Genomic DNA, 19,433 nt, shown 5'->3' on the forward strand with positions numbered 1-19,433 from the left:
ATCTTATAAAATCACCACTGCCTTAACAAAAAAATATATTCTGCAATAAGTTATTAAATTGACAGAGAATTATGAAAGACTATAAAAATGGAAAAAGAAATTAGTTACTCTGAAGTTATATTTTGACTTATCATGTTAAAATTAAGGGTAGCTCAGGAACGTTCTACCAACTCATAAAAATGTATTTTAAAATATATTCAATCTATATGAACACTCACAGATACGGAAAAAATGTTCCTTGAAAAGGAAAACTATCATATAAATATTATGTATATAAATATTAAACTGTGCTGGTCTTTTATAAGTAAGTACCTGTTTTGTACATTTTAAGAGTAACAATGTTACTACTGAAAAATAAAACTTAAATTGGTAAGATGTACATGTCTTTTAAAAGACTTTCACAAAACAGCTATAAAAGTTCTTACATTATACTGCTCCAGGTTTTTCTCTTTATTTGCCTCCGTGTCCTCCAAATCCTTATGGATAGCAGCAATCTGTCTTTTTTTGTCATTAATAGCCTGATCTAAAGACTTGAGTTCCTTTTTAATCCACTTATCCCTTTCTTCTTTTGATGTAAACTGGCTTCCTCGACCCTGCTTTGCATAAAGATCTGTTCTTTCCTGGGTAGCTTGGGCCAATCTATAACAAGACAGAGGAAAAGAATGGATTAAAAAGGAGACCAGAAAATAAGCAAGTTTAACTGCAATCAATGTCAAGACCACAGAGATAATAGTCATCTTCAAAATTCCACAGAAAAAATAGTAAAAGCAACTGGTATCTAATAGAGATCCTTGGACTAGTACTATATAATATAAATCTCATTTTGAAAAGCCACAGTTAAAGTCATGTAAAACAGCCTATATCCTAAGGATTTCAGGCAGACAGTATCTTCACTCCAGGTCTGGGTTAGTCAGTAAGGCTAGAGACAATCCTAATATCCTACCTCAGGAATTTTCGAACTATATTTAGCTATATAAACATTTCCAATTTCTTATAATAAAAGACACTATCAAGGTTAAAAGGCAAAAGACAAAGAAAACATTTACAATACACAGAATACCAGAACAAATACAGATTATAGACAACCCTATCAAACAATAAAAAAATCAGAAAAACAGTGGCAAAGGAAATAATTCACTAAATACTGGTAGCATAAGAAGATAATAATGCACTAAACCATGAAATCAGCAAAAGTTGGCATGTTCAATCTACAGATACATACTAAAATGTCTAGATGCTGAAACAGTAATGAAAAAAGGAAATAGGATGAAACAGAGTAAGATATCATATGGGTAAAAAACAAAACAAAAAAAAGAAACCACCATTCATGTTTTAAAAAGCCCAACAACATCTAGGCAAGTTATTTATCTTAGGCAAGTTATTTAACCTCCCAGAACCTCAAATTTGTTGTACCTAACAGTGATAATGTGACTCTCTTATGGCTGAATGAAAAAAATATATGTGATATGTATACAATAACACATGGCCCACAGGAGTTGTTTAACACAGGCTATTAATGTGAAACTGGATTTAACTTCTGCTCTTACTGTGTCTTAATTCCTAACTATTTAGCTTTCACAGAGGAACTATGTAGAAAAGTAGAAGTGTTGGTGAAAGAATCCCAGACCTAGCAATTCCTCGCTCTTCTTTTTCTTTCACACTGTTGAATTTAGGTTCTGTTTCTGCCAGTTCTTTCTGTTTTTCTTCTATTTTTTCAAGCAGCTTCTGCCTCTCTTTTAATAAGCGTTTCTGTAAATAAAGCAGGGTAAGTAAAAATGCAACCTTAAAAATTTCTGCTTAATTTTAAGTTTAGCATTAAGATACTCTCATGGAAAAGAATTCATAAAAAAAACTGATCCTGCAACACAAAACTAATTTTTAAATAAAAGAAACAAGGAAACAGTACTGAGTTGCTACTAAGTGTGAATTATTTTAATGTGCCAGATCTTTTACAAAAATTTAAGCTTGTACTCCCATTACAGAAAGGATGGTCTTCTGCAATTCCTACTCAACTGAACATCTGTCTTTCATTTTTAGCATTTTAACTTACCCTTTGTTCACTATTGCCCGCCAATTCATCTTGTAAATCCTTGGCTTTAAGCTCCAATTTAGTCCTCTGCTTAATCTGCTCTTGTCTTTCAGCACTGAGCTGCTCCTTTTCTTCTTTCATAGCTGAAATTTTTGTTTTCAGTTCTCTAACTTGGCGCTCAATATCCTAGCCAAAAAGTATGACACAGAAGTGAGTCAGACAATTAGAAGTACAAAAGCAGAGTTTTCACACCATTAGTTCTGTCCCTTTTTCCTTCATTTACACTTTCAGTACTGTTCTGTCTTTTCAATACTCAATCCCAATGACACCCATCTGAAGTTACCACTCCATAATTCTGGTACAAAAGGATTTACTGTGGTCAAAAAATGTAAGTTAACCTAAGCCTAGTTTATAATCTTACCTCCATCTTATCTCTTGCATCCTGCTGGGCATCTCTTAATTGCCTGGATTTTTCTCCACTAGTCTCTCGCTTAGCAGAAAGCTGGGGGGAACAAAAAGCTGTAATTTCTAACTCATTTTGTATTTTGTTTAATACTTCATAACATGTAGTAAAATTGTAAAATACCTGCTAAAACAAAATCACTTACCTGAAGAGTTTTTTAATTTTTAGTGATTTTAAGTAAAAAGCTCCTTTAGTTTTAAGTATTACCTAAAAATAAACTTTTGGATGAAAGGTCAGCAATACTAATTACAAAATACATCTTAAAAAGCCAAGAAAGGGGCACCTGGGTGGTTCAGTCATTAAGCATCTGCCTTCAGCTCAGGTCATGATCCCAGGGTCCAGGGATCAAGCCCTACATTGGGCTCCCTGCTCAGCAGAAAGCCTACTTCTCCCTCTCCCACTCCCCCTGCTTGTGTTCTCTCTCTCACGATGTCTTTCTCTGTTAAATAAATAAATAAAATCTTTAAAAATTTTAAAAAATAATAAAAAATAAAAAGCTAAGAAAAAAAATTCATGAAACTTTTTTTAAGTAAGTAAACTCCACCCCAAATGTGGGGCTTGAACTCATGACCCTGCTATCAAGAGTCCCGTGCTTCACTGACTGAGCCAGCCAGGTACCCCTTCATGAAGCTTTTAAAGGTGGCTTCCCTCATTCTGGTTTGCCTTGCACCAGCACCTGATTACATTTCAGATAAAATCATAGCAAGGACCATACAGGTCTGGGCGTTTTCTTCTTGGGATAAACTGAAAGAACAAATTTACTGACCAATGATTTCATTAAAAGGTATGAAAATTTTAAGTTTCCATTTAACAATTACGGAAAGGCATAAATATAGAATGAGCTTAAAATAAAAATCACTCTGAATTCAAGTAACAAAATTCTTTACCTCATCAAGTTTAGCACGAGTCTCGTTAAGCTCCTGGTTATAAATGGTATATTCCAGGGCTCGTCTCATTTTATCCCACTTTTGATACTGAGCTAGTTCTTCCTTTTCTTCTTCTAAGGTATGTAATCTCTCTTCAATGTATTTTAACAACTCATTGATTTTTTCCCGTTTGCCCTCTTAAAAAGAAATGAGAGAGCGGTGAAGGAGCTGAATAAAATTTTTATGTAAATAATATCTATTCTCAAATATACCATGAGTTAAAATCAATCTTAAGAACTAAAGCATTATAGGATAGTGTGTGGTAACCAAATCTAAGAAAGTAAAATGACAAAACACTTTATGACGAAAAGCATCAAAGAACAAAGTTACACATAATGACACTTTTTAAGTTTTCATTATTTTCATTCATATACAATGTTTTATCAGTTTCAGGTAAACAGTGATTCCATAATTCAATACATTACACAATGCTCACCATGAAAAGTGTAGTTACCATCTGTCACCGGACGTTATCACAATATCATGGACTATATTCCCTATACTGTACTTTTCATCTCTGTGACTTACTTTATAACTCAAAGTTTTTCCTCTTAATCCCTTTTACCCATTTCACTTATCTTCCCCCTGCACCACCACCTTGGCAAAGGAAATAAATAATTCCTTTAGGAACTCAAGACTGTCGGATTCTAAGACATGACAGAACACAGCACTTGAGAAGTTAAGTAGGGTTTCCATAATACATGTACTAAGGAAGATCAGAAGTTTTCCATTTACTGGCTCCTAAACAACTTAAAACCTAATGCTGGCTGATACTCCCAGCAATTTTTTTTTGAGGACTGCATCCAAATCTGTTATCCTCACTAACAATGAGGACAGTAGAGGCACAAAATAGTTGACCTACAAAGGCATTATTATCTAACAGTAATTCCTTATTTAGAGAGAGAAATTATTTGAAATCTTGAAACTTAAAATGTCACCAACTAATTTTCTCTCCATTCAGTATATAGGCAAATTATCAAACTGTATACTCCTGAGACTAGATAGAAGCCCTTACAACTATAATAACACAATGACAAAGTAATTCATAAAATAAGGCAAGATCACATTTCTTTACCTGTTTCTTTCATTAAAGATATGCTTTCTTCTTTTCGTTCATCATATACTCTAGTACCAGCTACTTCTCTTAATAGTTTTAGTCTCTGAGAATCTGGTGCTGTGGCCATCTGGTTGATCTACAAATTTTACAAAAATAATTACTATGTAGCTACAGACTGATCTTTGAGAACTCTACCTTGAAAGAGTATTCACACACTAAGTTTTGAGCATCACTTCAAGAATGTAATTTGTGCAATGCATATACCTACACACCCGTATGTCCTTTATGTAAATGAAATTTATCAAATGAAAATCCAAACAGAATTAATACATTCATCAATCTAATTTATGAATAAAACTCTAAATTAAAAATGAAGGAACAACATCCCATCACCATACTTTTTCTTAGTCAACATTGTTAAGATATAAAAGATGTACTCCATTTTGAAAGAACAAAGTATTTTTACAAGAGGAAAACTATCACTCTATAGTTTTAAAAAGCTGTAATGATACTACTAAAAATATAACAAAAATATAACAAAATATAAATATCTGGGTGGCTCAGTTGGTTTAGTGTCCAGTCCTTGGGTTTTTAGAGCAGATCATGATCTCAGGGTTGTGAGATCAAGGCCTGCATCTGTCTCCCCATGCAGTGCAGAGTCTGCTTGAGATTCTCTCCCTCTCCCTCTGCCCCTGCCCCCACTTGTATACACTCTCTCTAAAACAGAATCTTAAACACACACACACACACACACACACACACACACACACACACACTTATTATTACTTCTTAAGTAAACTCTACACTCAACATGGGGCTTAAACTCACAACCCCAAGAGTCACATGCTCTACCGACTAAGCCATCCACATACCCCAGAAATGGTATGCTTTAAATATAGATAGATAAAAATAACTAACAGAGGTAGTGACCATTAAATAAGCAAAAGCATTTTTAAAATCTTATTTAAAAATATATGGCAGGGCACCCAGATGGCTCAGTCAGCTGAGTGTCCAACTCTTGGTTTTAGCTCAAGTTGTGCTCTCAGGGTCATGATATCAAGCTCCACATTGCGCTCCACACTTGGTAGAGTCTGCTTGGGATTCTCTCTCTCCCTCTGCGACTTTCCCTGCTTGAGCATGCTCTCTAAAATAAATAAAATCTTGGGGTGCCTGGGTCGCTCTGTTGGTTAAGCGTCTGCCTTCAGCTCAGGTCATGATCCCAGGGTCCTGGGATCGAGCCCCGCATCGGGCTCCCTGCTCGACAGGGAGCCTACTTCTCCCACTCCCTCTGCCTGTAGCTCCCCCTGCTTGTGTGCTCGCGCTCTCTCTCTCTCTCTCTCTCTCTCTCTGTCAAATAAATAAATAAATAAATCTAAAAAAAAAAAACTTGAAAAAATATATATGCAAAAAACCCACAGAAAGTGGTATAAAGTGCCATGCAACTTTAAACAACCATGAGTTTACTATATTCATAAAAATAAAACTAATCACGAAGGGCAAAAATTGCTCTCTCTGCATTAAAAAAGTGAACTGAGTTACTCTAACACTTCTTACATAAAAAGAGAATCAGCTTTTTACATAAAAAGAATCAGCTCTGAACTAAGAAAATATGGTCTATCAAAAGTATATATATATATCAAAGAATCCTTCAGATCCTTTTTTTAAAAAAAGATTTATTCATTTGAGAGACAGAGTGAGAGAAGGCATGCACACTCAAAGCAGGGGGCGCGGTGGGGGGGTAGGAAGGAGGGAGAGAGAATCCCCAAACTGACTTCCCAGTGAACATGGAGCCTGACTCAGGGACTGAACTCAGGACCTGGAGATCATGACCCAAACTGAAATTAAGAGTTGCCCACTCAACTAACTAAGCCACCCCAGGCGCACTCCCTCCTTCAGATCCTTATCCCTGATTACCCCAATTATGCATGGTCATTCAACTTATTCACTTAAAAAATATTTAAGAAATGTTTACAACATATATGCCACTCTGCTGGGCACTGGGAAAAGATCAATTAACAAAACAGAAACGGTCTTTCCTTCATGGAATTTACATTCTAGTGGAAGACGACAGGAAATAAGTATACCAATACAGTATACAATATAACTGTTACAATTAAAAAAAAAAAACAAAAAACAAAAAAAAAACCAGAACAGAGAAAACATGTAGGGCTGGGATAAAGGCAACACTTTTTTTTTTTTTTTAAAGATTGTATTTATTTATTTGACAGATAGAGATCACAAGTAGGCAGAGAGGCAGGCAGAGAGAGAAGGGGAAGCAGGCTCCCCACTGAGCTGAGAGCCCGATGTGGGGCTTGATCCCAGCACCCTGGAATCATGACCTGAGCCGAAGGCAGAGGATTAACCCACTAAGCCACCCAGGTGCCCCAAGGCAACACTCTTAGTTGAGGTAAATCATGGATGGCTTATATGAAATGACATATAAGCAGAAACTGAAATGAAGTATAGGGGCCTATCTGTATGTGTGTAGGGGAGACTCAGATAAATTAATGGGCTCCCATAATCAGCCTCCATTTAAAGAAATTCCTTGCTTATAAAGAAATTCCTTGCTTATAAAGCTGGTCTTTCCAAAAACTTGCTCTCGATTTCCCAAATGTGAAACACCATACTCTTCCTAATCACCTCTCCTGGATGCTAACCTTCCAATACATATCTAAAAATCCTCCAATATGAAATAAGTGGACATTTAAAAAGAACTTTCCCCTAGTCCAAAAATACACTACAACAAACTATGAGAACACTGCAGGGGATGTTCTAAAAAAAGAAATTATCTTAGATATAGTTTAAAGTATATGAAGAAACAGTAGAAAATATGTAACTAATAAAAACTATAAAAAAATATAATCTCCACAAGAAAACAGTTTGTGGCATTATAGGTTTCTGGCAATGTAAGCTTTCTAATCATTTTAGCTCTATGATATATTAAGTAACAGAGCATTAATTTTAGGAAGTAATTTTTATAGAATTTCTATAGTATTCCTTTTTTTTTTTTTAAAGTTGGGCTTCATGCCCGGCATGGAGCCCAATGCAGGGCTTGAACTCATGACCTTGAGATTAAGACCTGAGCTGATAATAAGAGTTGTATGCTTAGCCAGCTGAGGCACCCAGGCGCCTCTCTATACTATTCTTAAATATGATCATTGTGACTTTCACAAACCAAAAATGTCTTCTAGTACAGGACATCTTATTAAGTGATATAGGCCACTAAGAAGATAAGACCCACCAACTGCTGAAATTATTGTATTCCACTACGTAATAGATCTACTTTGTACCTTATGGGCACATAAAAGGTAATACTGACATCAATATAAAATAAATCATGAAAACAAATGACAGTAAGGTCCATCTTGCTTCAACTTAACCACTAAAATCAATCAGCTAAGTTCAACATTCAAGTGAATATATTCAGAAAACAAATTCTATTAAAAAAGGACATACAATTTTTTTACCTTTCCTTGTTTTACAATGTAATAAGGATTGCTTCGAGAAAAACCAGCACTTTCAAGGAGATTCATCACATCATTTTTCCTGTTAATAAACATTGAAAAAAAATTCTTCAGGATGAATAACCCAATGATAAGCAAAAAAAGGCTGACTCCTAGGTTAAGGAGCATGAGGGACTATAGTCACTGAGCCACCTACTGTATCTGCCTCAGAGGATCCTGATTCTTCCCACCCCCCCCCAAAGATTTTATCTATTTGACAGAGAGAGGAAGAGAGGTATCAAGCACCCCGCTGAGCAGAGAGCTAGAGCCCAAGGTCCTGGGATCATGACCTGAGCCAAAGGCAGATGCCCAACCAAAAGAGCCACCCAGGTGCCCTGAGAATTCTGATTCTTATGTTAATGCTCAAAATACTGGTTTGTTGAACACAAGGCATATATAACCCATATAACGAAGTAAGTAAAATACTTTTACTTTGTAAAGAAATTAAAACGTAAAGAAAATGCTTACGTGACCATTTTCTTGTCTAGGAAATACTGATCCTTTTTGGCACCAATAACTCTTCTAAGTGAAACTTCTTCTTTATCAATCTAAGAAAAAATGTAAAAGCCCAAAATTAATTTCACAGTAAAAGTGGAAAACTTTTTAGTTAGTAAGGTCATTCTAGAATCCATAGCCATAACCATTATTTTGAAATCTCACTAAAGATATGCTATAAATACCAATTCTTATGACAAAGACATTTTTCACAACAGCTTACATAACCTCCCTTCTGTTTACCAGAATGTTCATCATAATTTTAAGACAAAATTGATATGTAAACTGCATAGCTATTTTAGCATAAACTATAAGAGCTTAAGTACATTTGTAAATGTTTCAAAACTTGGAAGAAAATCAGCTGCATCAATAAAATTCTCAACATTATTACTAGGGAAAAAACCCACTACTCACTGGCAACCGGTTGTCTGAATTATCAAAAATAATCTCCACAAAAGCAGAAATGACACGAGGACCAGTACCCTCCTAAAACATGCAAAATACAAATTGGTCATTTAAATGGTATTTTCACATTCCTTATCTTTTTTTTTCCCCTTTCAATGCCTTTAAAATTTAGTGCATGGTAAGCCTAATTCAATGGAGAAAAAATCCAATCAGACTACAATATATCCTTCTTGTCAAAAGAGCAAAGACAGTGGATTAGGATAACAATACTTCTCAACCAAATGGTTTTAGATTCTAACCAAATACGTGAGAAATATGCAAAAGATAGCAAGTCAGATGTATTTAGGTCTTATTCTGAAGACCACTTTATTAGAATTTAAGACCCCATGACCACCTAATTCTACTTATTTGGTAATATCTACAACACTTTGAGGCTCTTCTCTTATAGACTCATTTAATGCTGTAAAGGAACCCTAACAAATACACAATTACTGGAACTCAACTTTTTTAAACTATCTGCAATATGCTACATAATCTTAAATCTGCCATGAGAAGACACATATCTAACATGTGTCACATAGAGACCAATTTATTGCCCAGCTACTTCTATACCAATTCCAGAGAATTCCCAGAGTTTAGAAACTGTGTAAGTCAACACAATAAAGAATGGTACCTAAAGAGGTTATTCTTTCAATGCCAATCTTAGAAACCTAAAAAAGAATTCATCTACAGGTAACCCGTTTTGATTACTGGGCTATAAATTCAAATTTAAGAGGGCTAAATAAAAGATAATGGTTAAAAAACATAAACAACTAAAATACCTCCCTAACTGTGAAAGACTCTATTGAGATATAGTCAGGATTTTCACTTTCTGGTCTTAAAACTAATTATAAGCCACATTCAAACCAAAAAGAAATTTTATCATTTTATTATAGCCTTTTATAATTTTTTATTCTGAAATTTCTTTAGTTTGTTATTCGTAATTATTCAATGAAAAATTCTAACAATTTTATTTACCATAAATATACTTATGTTTCGTACTGGAAAACGCTGTTACCATTTAACTTACAAATATGGCCAAAAATAGAACAAGTATGTTGTTTAATTTGCAATTATTGCTTCTCTATGCTCCCAATAACTTCTGATTCTAAGTCTCAAAGTTCCTAATTTCCAATCTCAAACTCTTTTTCCTCCTTAGCAAATCTGCTTTTGAGCAGTACCAGACCATACTCTTAATAAAGACATACCCATCAATAGAAAAATCCTACAATTTTCTTACCATTATTTAAAAATCGGGCCTTTATCATGCATTAATATAAGAGGCTAAATTCCACAGCAGAATTAACACACTTAAGAGAGACAGTGTCATGTTTACAAAAGATATGCAGCTTGAACAAATGATTTTATTTACCAGAATCAACAGTGTAGTTTAAAAAATACATAATATCAATAACATCTCAAAGCAATTTCACTCACATGCAACAAAGCCAATCGCTGTTCAGGACGAAGATGACTGAACTCATCACTAAGAACAAACTGAATTGCTAAAAATACAAAAACATAACTATTAGTACAGTCTAAAAAAAGATCTATGCCTTATTTACACCTTTCCATACCTTCTACCAGGTAATGAACAAGGCAAATAAAGTAGATTATTCCATATATGCGGATTTGTCTGTATTTCAGACTAATTACCTTGGACATGATAAGAAAAATACTAAGAAGTTTCCACTGGAACATTTAAGGAAAGAAAAAGAGAACACTAAGGTAACAAAGAGAGACATGCAAACTAAAGTTTACCTCTTGATCAAAATATACACTGAGTGGCTAACACTTTGTTTTTACCTACTAAGTATAAATAATATACATCAAAATATTTATAAACAAAATGGGATATATTCCTACAATATCCTTAACTGGATACTTTTGGTCAAAAGAAATAGAACTAAGTGGGAAATACAGGGACAGATTTCAGATTCCCATATTCTAGTTCAATGCTTATCTGCTTTAAGAAGCCATTCCTGCTTCCATATGGGGTATCTAACTGGAGGACCTTGCCCTAGAAAGGAAACTCTACTCCGCCGTCCTGTTCCCAGTCCACCCAGGAGACCTTTGACATTCTAAGAGTTGAGTGTGCATGTATGAATATGTATGCTGAGGGTGGACATGGAGTGGTTTATCTTTTATAATCATCTTGGGAGGATAGATTCAAATTACCTTCATCTCCCTGGAGATCACAAAATACTTCTACTCCAATCCCACTCTCTTATCTTCACCAAATTACAACCACTAAAGAGCTATTGATTTGTGAGCACAGAAGGGATAAAGCCTTTGTTCTTACTAAGGTCCCTGCTTTTCCTCAAGCACTACTCAACTAAGAGGTTCAAAATTTTTGCAACTTACTTCTTATATAATTCAAAACTGTTAAAATGTTTTCTCTGAAGGATTTGTTAACAGAGGCATTATTATACTTAGTAACATTTTTTAAAGATTTATTTATTTGAGAGTGAGTAAGAGAGAATGAGAGCGTGGTGCGGAAAGGCACCACCGGAGGATGAGTCTTAAGCAGACTGCGCTGAGTGCATAGCCCAGCTTGGAGCTTGATCCACAAAACCCCGGAGATCACAACCTGGGCTGAAACCAAGAGTCAGATGCTTAAATGACTGAGCCACCAGGTGCCCCACTTAAATGCACTTTATCCTTACAATTTTCAAAGCTATTTAACTATCCGCAAATTGACAGCGGTCTTCGCTGAATCTGAGATTTTTTTATACCCTTCCATCCTTCAAAAAAAAAAAAAAAAAAAAATTTGATTCAGAAAGCATTTTTTTAGAAGATGTAACAGAGGAGTACCTGACTGGCTCAGTAAGTAAAGCAAGTGACTCTTGATCTTGGGGTCATGAGTTCAAGCCCTAGATTGCATGCAAAGCATACTTTAAAATGAATACATAAATGGAACAAAAAGATGAGCCATTTTCCAAAACAATATTAGCTTTTCTACTGCATTTACATTTATATATATACACATTTGCAACATTTGTATACCGCACTCAAGTTTAAAAAGCACTTCCATTTGTATTATCTGATGAGTCTCACAACCCATCAAAGCAGGCAGACCAAAGACCTCTTTTTAAAGTGCAAAGATAAAAAAAAAAAATGCAAAGATAGAGATTGTTCTGTCCATTATCTCAGCTCATTAATTACTAGGTAGAGAGAACTCAGGTCATTATATCATTATACTTGAAATCCTCTACACTAGCCCACAACCCTGTATGAAGAAGTATTTGAGTTTCATGCAGACACAACCTCAGAAAACCAATTTTTCTAAGTAGGCTCCATACCCAGCATGGAGTACAACGAGGATCTTGAACTCATGCCCCTGAGACTGAGACCTGAGCTGAGTTCAAGAGTCAGACATTTAACCAAGTTAGCCACCCAGACACCCCTCAGAAAACCAGTTTTTATTTTTTATTTTTTTAGAAAACCGATTTTTAAAATAAATTACCTGAAAATACCCAGGGTCTTTAATATATTTAGAATTTAAAAAACAATACCTACCATAAAAAAAGTTACTTTTTCCAGATCCATTTCTGCCCACTATAAAATTTCAAAAAGTACATGTTACTTTGCATAGAAACCAATAAAATTAAAACCTTACCGAAAGTATTAAAAAGTTTATACTCTACTTTCTAACTTATCTTAATATTTGAAATTAAATACAATAAACAAAAGAAATTAATAAACAAAGCAGCTTTGATCACCAAATGAGTACAATTTTTGCAGAGACATCTAATGGCTTTTTTTCTTAAATTTATTTCATTCATTCTTTTGCTCTTTCCTAATAGTTTAAAATTAATAGGAATAATCAAATGTTACCAGGTTTTCATAAATTACAATCATTACTATGGACATACAACTCTATTTTAATTATATATAATGGAATCTTTTTAAAAATTTAGACTCACATGTTGCTAAAATTTTTAATACTTAAATAATCACTTTAAATTCTCAAAACTATTTGCTTATTAAAGTACTTATGATTAGCCCTATGATTATATCATGTATAATCTCAGAATCCCAAAAGTAGACAAGTATAAGGCACTTTTTTTAACTACCTACCTTCAGAAATAAACAATTCTATACATAAGGTATCAAATGTTTCAGATTTAATAAATTCATTTGAATTTTCTTGTTCCGCAAAATTCCCAACCTCTCTCATCTTGACCAAGATATCCTGAACAAATCAGCCCTTACAGTTATCATTTTTAATGCAAAGTAAAGCATAAAAAAAAACATTTGTTATGAAAGTAATAAAACACTTTTTTTTAGAAGGCATATGACACAGAGGCCAGCTTCAAAAAGATTTCCACGGGCTTAATCTAGGACAATTTGAGCACCAAAATAATTAGATGAACTATAAATTTGTGCTGGAGGGGGAATAATCCATGACTCCAAACGGATAATAAAATGATAAATAAATAGCTAAGGAACGAGAACTCTTGCTCACAGTAGAATACCACATAGTAAATGTGAAAGGAAATCTGGAAATGGAAAATCATTTTGTAACCACTAAAATAAAGGCAAGAAAAAAAAAATAAAGGCAAGAATCATCAATGGATATGAAATCTAGGGGGAAATTTTGAAAAGGAGAACAATATTTGCACAGTCCAAAAGTATTTCCCATCCTCATACTATTTATTAGTTGCAAGAGAACAAACACTGCACAGAAGAATAACCAGATAACTACCCAGGCTGGGTGATCAAAAATAACATCATTTAAAAAGGAGACAGAATGATGTCTTCACTTCCAGATATAATATCCTCAGAAGACCGCATCATTTATGTAGTTGTTTTTTTTTAAAATAATGTTATAAAAGACAAAAAAAGCCTGTGGAATTGACCCAGATTAAAGGAGGCTAAAGAGACACGACAACTATCTGCAATACCTAATCCTAAATTAGATCCTGTACTGGAGGAGGAAAAAGCACTATAAAGAACTTTTTTGGGTCAATCAGTATAACTGGAAAATGGAGAGAAGATTATTTTATTAATGTCAAATTTACTGAAGTTGATAACTCTACTGTGTTTTATGTAAGAAAGTATCCCTATTCTTAGAAGGTATACACTGACATCAAAGGTAAAGGGTTATGACCTACATAACTTACTCTATGAAAAAAAAGGATGAGTGTGTGCAAATGATAAAGCAACTAAGGAAAATGTTAACAGGTAGATTAGGATAAAAGAGGTAGGAGTATTCTTTGTATTATTTCTATTTATACAACTTTTCTATAAATTTAAAATTACCTCTAAATAAAAGTTTACAAGATAATATATCATTAAAAGAATTACATACAGCTCAAACCATAATCTACTCATAAATAACCTAAAATTTTTAAATTTCCCTTTAAGAATTACTCTTACCCATAGAGTTAAATACTATACAGTAATTTTAAGCATGTTGAATACTTAATGATAGAAAAAGGTATTCAAAACTTAAATAGAAAAAATAGATTACCAATAAATAACAGTACAAGCCCATTTTTATTTAAAAAGGCTTTTTTTTTTTTAAGATTTTATTTATTTATTTGATAAACAGAGATTGTAAGTAGGCAGAGAGGCAGGCAGAGAGAGAAAGAGGAGGAAGCAGGCTCCCCGCTAAGCAGAGAGCCCCATGCGGGGCTTGATCCCAGGACTCTGGGATCATGACCTAAGCTGAAGGCAGAGGCTTTAACCCACTGAGCCACCCAGGCGCCCCTAAAAAGGCTTATTTATGCAGACACAAAGAATGGAGTGCTGCCGAGATAGATCCAGTTTGTATGTGCCCCAGATTCACCTGCCCCGACCCAAGACTTGGTTGCCCATCAACAGAAAGGCTCAGTATTCCATCACTGTAGGTTGTTTCAGCCTACCCTGGGTACGCACTCAGCTCAGATCTGTGAAAAACCAAAGGAGGCTACAGTTCACTGACTACTTCAGGTGAATTAAGTCCCCAGAGTAACACAACCCAAGGACATGGGGGAATTGATGCCCTGTGTGGTAAAATGACCAATCAGAGACAGGAACCTGCAAACAAAACCCTCTCCATTCCTTTCCCATCTGATCTTTCCCACACATGGTGGGTTCATAAAGTCTGTCTGAAAGTTATCTAATTCGACCCCAAAACCAGCCGTGCCTTCTTTATAAAACTATGACCAGCCTTCCCACTCATGCCAGCCCTTAGACTGCACCTTCCCATTAAAGCCTTATTAGTAGCTAAGTGTGCCTTGCACTCTTGTTTTCTAGGAAACCAGGTCTAATATAAGTAGATTGTCAATATTAAGAATGGCTATTTCTGGGCAGGATTAGTTTTTTTTTTTTTTCTTCCTTTTAGCTTTTAAACTTTTCCATAATGTTCTATAATTAACATATATTTCTTCTGTTAAAAAGTTACAAAAAAGGTAACCTTAAAAAGGTGTATGCTTGGTACATTCAGACATCATTCAACTATTCAAACAAGAGATTCAAACATCAATCACCACAAGAGATATCTGCCTTCCAATCTTCTTTAAGCTCAAAATCATTAAATAACAAAAGTAGTATGCTTTCATAGAATATTTTTAATGTCAATCTCAGTCTATACTACTTTGAATCTTTCTTATATTAAGGTACCTGTTTTTAAAACATGTTTAAGCAGTAAAATCATACTAGGCTTGTTAAAACAAACAAAAGAAAGAACACTAAGACAATCTCCTTTGTAACTCTATTAACAACCCTAATGTTGCATACAAAGCAATAAACAGCTGTTTGATAATAACTAAAACAAAAATATTTGATAGATCCTACAGACATAATCTAATCATCATAGGTAATAATGGTATCATTTTATAGCTCATTTATAAAATTATAACATGGATATAATTAAGATATTCATCTACTTTTAACCTGTAAAGAAAAAATACAAGCCTAGTAATTATTCATTTTTCTCCATTTCTAAAGATTTTCTGGTTGATGAAAATCAGAAGGCACTTATAATCAAAATATAAGCAAAATATTTGGTACATCTATCCTTATAACACACCAATTAAATTAACTATTCAACAGGTACAGGAGGGGGGAAAATGTTTCCTTTATTCCCAACTATAAGCAACAAGTGATATACTGAGGTTAGGTTTTCTTCTTGCCCTCAGTTTTTTTTTTAAACTGTAGTTGACATTCTTACCCTCAATTTTTAAAATTTAATATTTCAAAATAATGTTTGCCCTTTACTGATCTCCATATGATTCTCACCTTACCAAGTGTGACAGACTGAATTGTGTGACCTCCCTTTCCCGTTCATATGCTGGAAGTCCTAATTCTAAATGCATGGTATTTGGAGATGGGGGCCTTTGGGAGATAATCAGCATCAGGTGAGGTTGTGTGGGGGGGTGCTTCATGATGGAATTAGTGTTCTAATAAGGAAGACACAGAGAGAACCAAGGAGGTCATATGAGCATGATGATGAAGATGGTGACTTCCAGAATGTGACTGTGCCGGCACCTTGATCATGGACTTGAATTTCCCAAAACAGTCATAAAATAAACTGTTTAAGCCACTTAGTCTATATTTAATGGCAGACCTAGCAGTCTAATATACCAATAAACCACGCAAGGAGGACGATGTATAGACGTCTATTTGTAACAGTTTCTTCTGGACTTTAAAAATTCAGAACTTCAAGAAACACTTTCACTGGCTCTATCAGCAAAAAATGGAGAATGTCATCTGAAGAGTCTTTAAACACTGTATTGCAGAACAATAATCATTGTAGCTCTTTACCCTCACACATATACCTTCTCGTTTAATTTTTCCAACAGCCACGTAAGATGAGTATCATTAGCTCCACTTTACAAACCCCTCAGGGAGTCAAGTTTGAAAAGGTATCAGAACCGGGATTGGAAAGCCATTCTGTTACGTTCTAAAGTTTATGCTTTTTCTACCAAGCTGCATGGTGTGACCTTAAACAGTATGACAGAAAAAAAACAACCCTGAGAACAATCTAATTTGTGAATAAATAATGGTCATCTTTGAAATAAGGAAACCGTGGGCTTTTTAATTAAGAAATGACATATCAACACCAGAACAGCTCAAATGCTAAATTTAGTGTCATTCGCTGTAAAGACACACTTTCATACATACCAGGCTAAATGAGTAACTAGTGATCGCCTTATGCAAATATTTTAAATGCATAAAATAAGCAATTCCTCAGTGCAGATAGAAGACATGCTATTTCCTTCTCTCTCTTTTTTTTAAATATTTTATTTATTTATTTGACAGACAGAGATCACAAGTAGGCAGAGAGGCAGGCAGAGAGAGAGGAGAAGGAGACTCCCTGCCGAGCAGAGAGCCCTATGCGGGGCTCAATCCCAGGACCCTGGGATCAAGACCTGAGCCGAAGGCAGAGGCTTTAACCCACTGAGCCACCCGGGTGCCCTAAGACATGCTATTTCATGCAGAAAAAGTAAGTATAAAAATTCATGTAATATTCAAAGCCAATTCCTCTTTCCTCAAGCCCAGACAGAATTTAAATGGCTCTCTTACATATAAATCTGATTTTGTAAACCATCAACACTTACCGATAACATTATGTTTTGAACTGAAGGGATCTACAATTGTTTGATCTCTGTAACTCCGAAAACCCTGGATAATAACCTAGTAAATAAAAAAAGATACCTTTCAGAGAACACATACTAAAAGACGTAACTCCTAAACATTTTTCCTTGGCTTTTCTTTTTTCGGGGGTTTCACATTTAATGCAAGACAGAGAACCTTCCATTTCTTAGGAGAGAAACTCGTGCTGGAGGATGGTGATTAAAAATCTTAAACCACAACAGTCCGTTTATGAGTAACGACCGACAGCGTTGTTTTTTAGGAGTTATCACCAGGAGCCTGGTAAGGAACTCTCAGAATCAAGTACATTGTGTAAGGTTCGTGGGGACGCTAAATAGGACACTGCCCTAAGAAAAATGTGTCAAGCGGGCGGCCTGGCCCCGGCTTCCCTTACTCCAAGAGCAGTGGGCGCTTCTTTCGGACACACCCGCCAGCCAAGGTAAAGGAGCCGTTCCAAGAAAGAGGCGCTTCAAGTCCAACGCATCCCATGGAGAAACTTCTCTCCCAAAGCGTGGATGGGCTCATCTCTGCGGTGGACTCTTGCGCAGGAAGACCATTTTGACAGAAGTAAACAAGTGAACGAGGCGGCGCTACAGATTCTGCAAGGAGGAGGGTCCCTTTCACGTCCCCATTAATTCGGGGACAAAGACCCCGGGCTAAGCTGACACCCCAATCTGAGCACCCCAGGGGCGTCTCCGAGCAGGGGAGACCACCTCTCCATACACCTATGCAAATGGCCGGCGCGGGGCGAGAGGACAACGCAGCCGCCCGCCCCGCCGCTGCAGCCCCCGGCGCGGCCCCCAACCAGCTCGGGGCCCCCAGCCCGCACCCGGCCCACCCGGGAAGGCCCGCTCCCTCTAAACATCTAGGAGACTGCTCCCTCAGACGAGCGCGCTGCAGGCGGGCGCCCCGATTCTCTGCGGCCCCTGCGCTCGCGGGGCGGGGCCTCTCCCCTCCCCCGCAGCCCGCGTCCCGCTCTGGGTCAACCCCGCCGGGAGGCGGGAGGCCGCGGGTCGCACCGCGACACCCCTGCCTCATGGAACGGTCCTCAGAGGCCCGTAAGGGGGTGGGCGGGGCGCACAGGCCTCACCTGTTTTATGTACATGGTTCCGCGGTCCTCACCGGGGAGGACTCCCGGCGAGAAGGGACAGCGCGGCCGCGGGGTCCAGTGAGGCGCCTACGAGACCCCTCCCCCAAAGCGTCGCTCGCTCCAGTCCAGCCAAACAAAATGGCGGCGCCCGTGGAGGCGGAGTCCGCGCCTTAGGCGGAACCATCCTCGCGGCCCCTAGAGAGCGTAGGGGGAGTCAGGATCAGGTCTTCTCTTTTCCTTTTGGCAAAAAGAGCGTTCGACGGCGTCCCCCAGTGGATTTCATTTGATTGTTGAATTTTCAGCTGAACTTTTCCTGAGAATTAGTCGGAAGCTTCGTTCGTAAAAGCCTTGATCGTCAGTTTGGCCCGTATTCCCTCCGAGAGCGGAGCCAATGGTTGCATCCACAAGGGGGTAAAGGTTCGGCGCCAAAGCCAAGTATGAGAGTCTGCGGGCCAGTGGCGGAGCTTGCCGGTGGCCACGTGATCTCTGGCTGTTTAAAAATGCTTACCCGCGCTCGAACCTGCGGAGTCTTGGGAGCCTGTGGGGTTCGCCGAGCGGAGTCCTTGTTGCTCTATTTATTGTAGCTCGCTCGGGGAGCTTGTGTAAACTTAGAACGGCCCCTGCTGGCTCGGGACCGCACGCTCGCAGCACAGGGAAGGGGCCTGACGCTTGAAAATTTGTTTTAATAACGTGATAATTAATACCCTGGGAGCTCTTACTACTTTGCCATTTATTGTAAATCTAGTCAGACATGGACAATTGCAACAAAAAGAAATTTAGATAAGAGTAAAAGCTCTTTTACTGTTTTAACAGCCTGAAAGATACTAGGTGCTAGCAGCACCC

General features: G+C 36.8%; 1 protein-coding gene across 2 annotated transcripts in view; it reads right to left on the reverse strand.

Moving 5' to 3' along the window:
* The window catches only part of SMC3 (structural maintenance of chromosomes 3), a 37,235-nt gene extending 18,508 nt beyond the window's left edge, over positions 1–18,727 (reverse strand). The window contains exons 1-13 of one of the 2 annotated variants that reach the window (XM_032880341.1): positions 18,591–18,727; positions 17,467–17,542; positions 12,437–12,475; positions 10,355–10,422; positions 8,888–8,959; positions 8,447–8,526; positions 7,943–8,021; positions 4,494–4,611; positions 3,380–3,555; positions 2,451–2,531; positions 2,051–2,215; positions 1,628–1,749; positions 426–639 (exon numbers count right to left, since the gene is read on the reverse strand). In XM_032880341.1, the coding sequence (XP_032736232.1) occupies positions 426–639; positions 1,628–1,749; positions 2,051–2,215; positions 2,451–2,531; positions 3,380–3,555; positions 4,494–4,611; positions 7,943–8,021; positions 8,447–8,526; positions 8,888–8,959; positions 10,355–10,422; positions 12,437–12,475; positions 17,467–17,542; positions 18,591–18,605 (1,305 nt within the window). In that variant the 5' untranslated portion in view covers positions 18,606–18,727. Of the gene's footprint in view, positions 1–425; positions 640–1,627; positions 1,750–2,050; positions 2,216–2,450; positions 2,532–3,379; positions 3,556–4,493; positions 4,612–7,931; positions 8,025–8,446; positions 8,527–8,887; positions 8,960–10,354; positions 10,423–12,436; positions 12,476–17,466; positions 17,543–18,590 lie in introns of those variants that run through there. The other variant, XM_032880350.1, reaches the window with a different exon arrangement.
* Between the last annotated feature and the right edge of the window lie 706 nt (positions 18,728–19,433).

The sequence above is a fragment of the Lontra canadensis genome, unplaced genomic scaffold (assembly GCF_010015895.1).
Source record: "Lontra canadensis isolate GAN:19392208 unplaced genomic scaffold, GSC_riverotter_1.0 scaffold3, whole genome shotgun sequence".
In the NCBI taxonomy this organism is placed as follows: Eukaryota; Metazoa; Chordata; class Mammalia; order Carnivora; family Mustelidae; genus Lontra; species Lontra canadensis.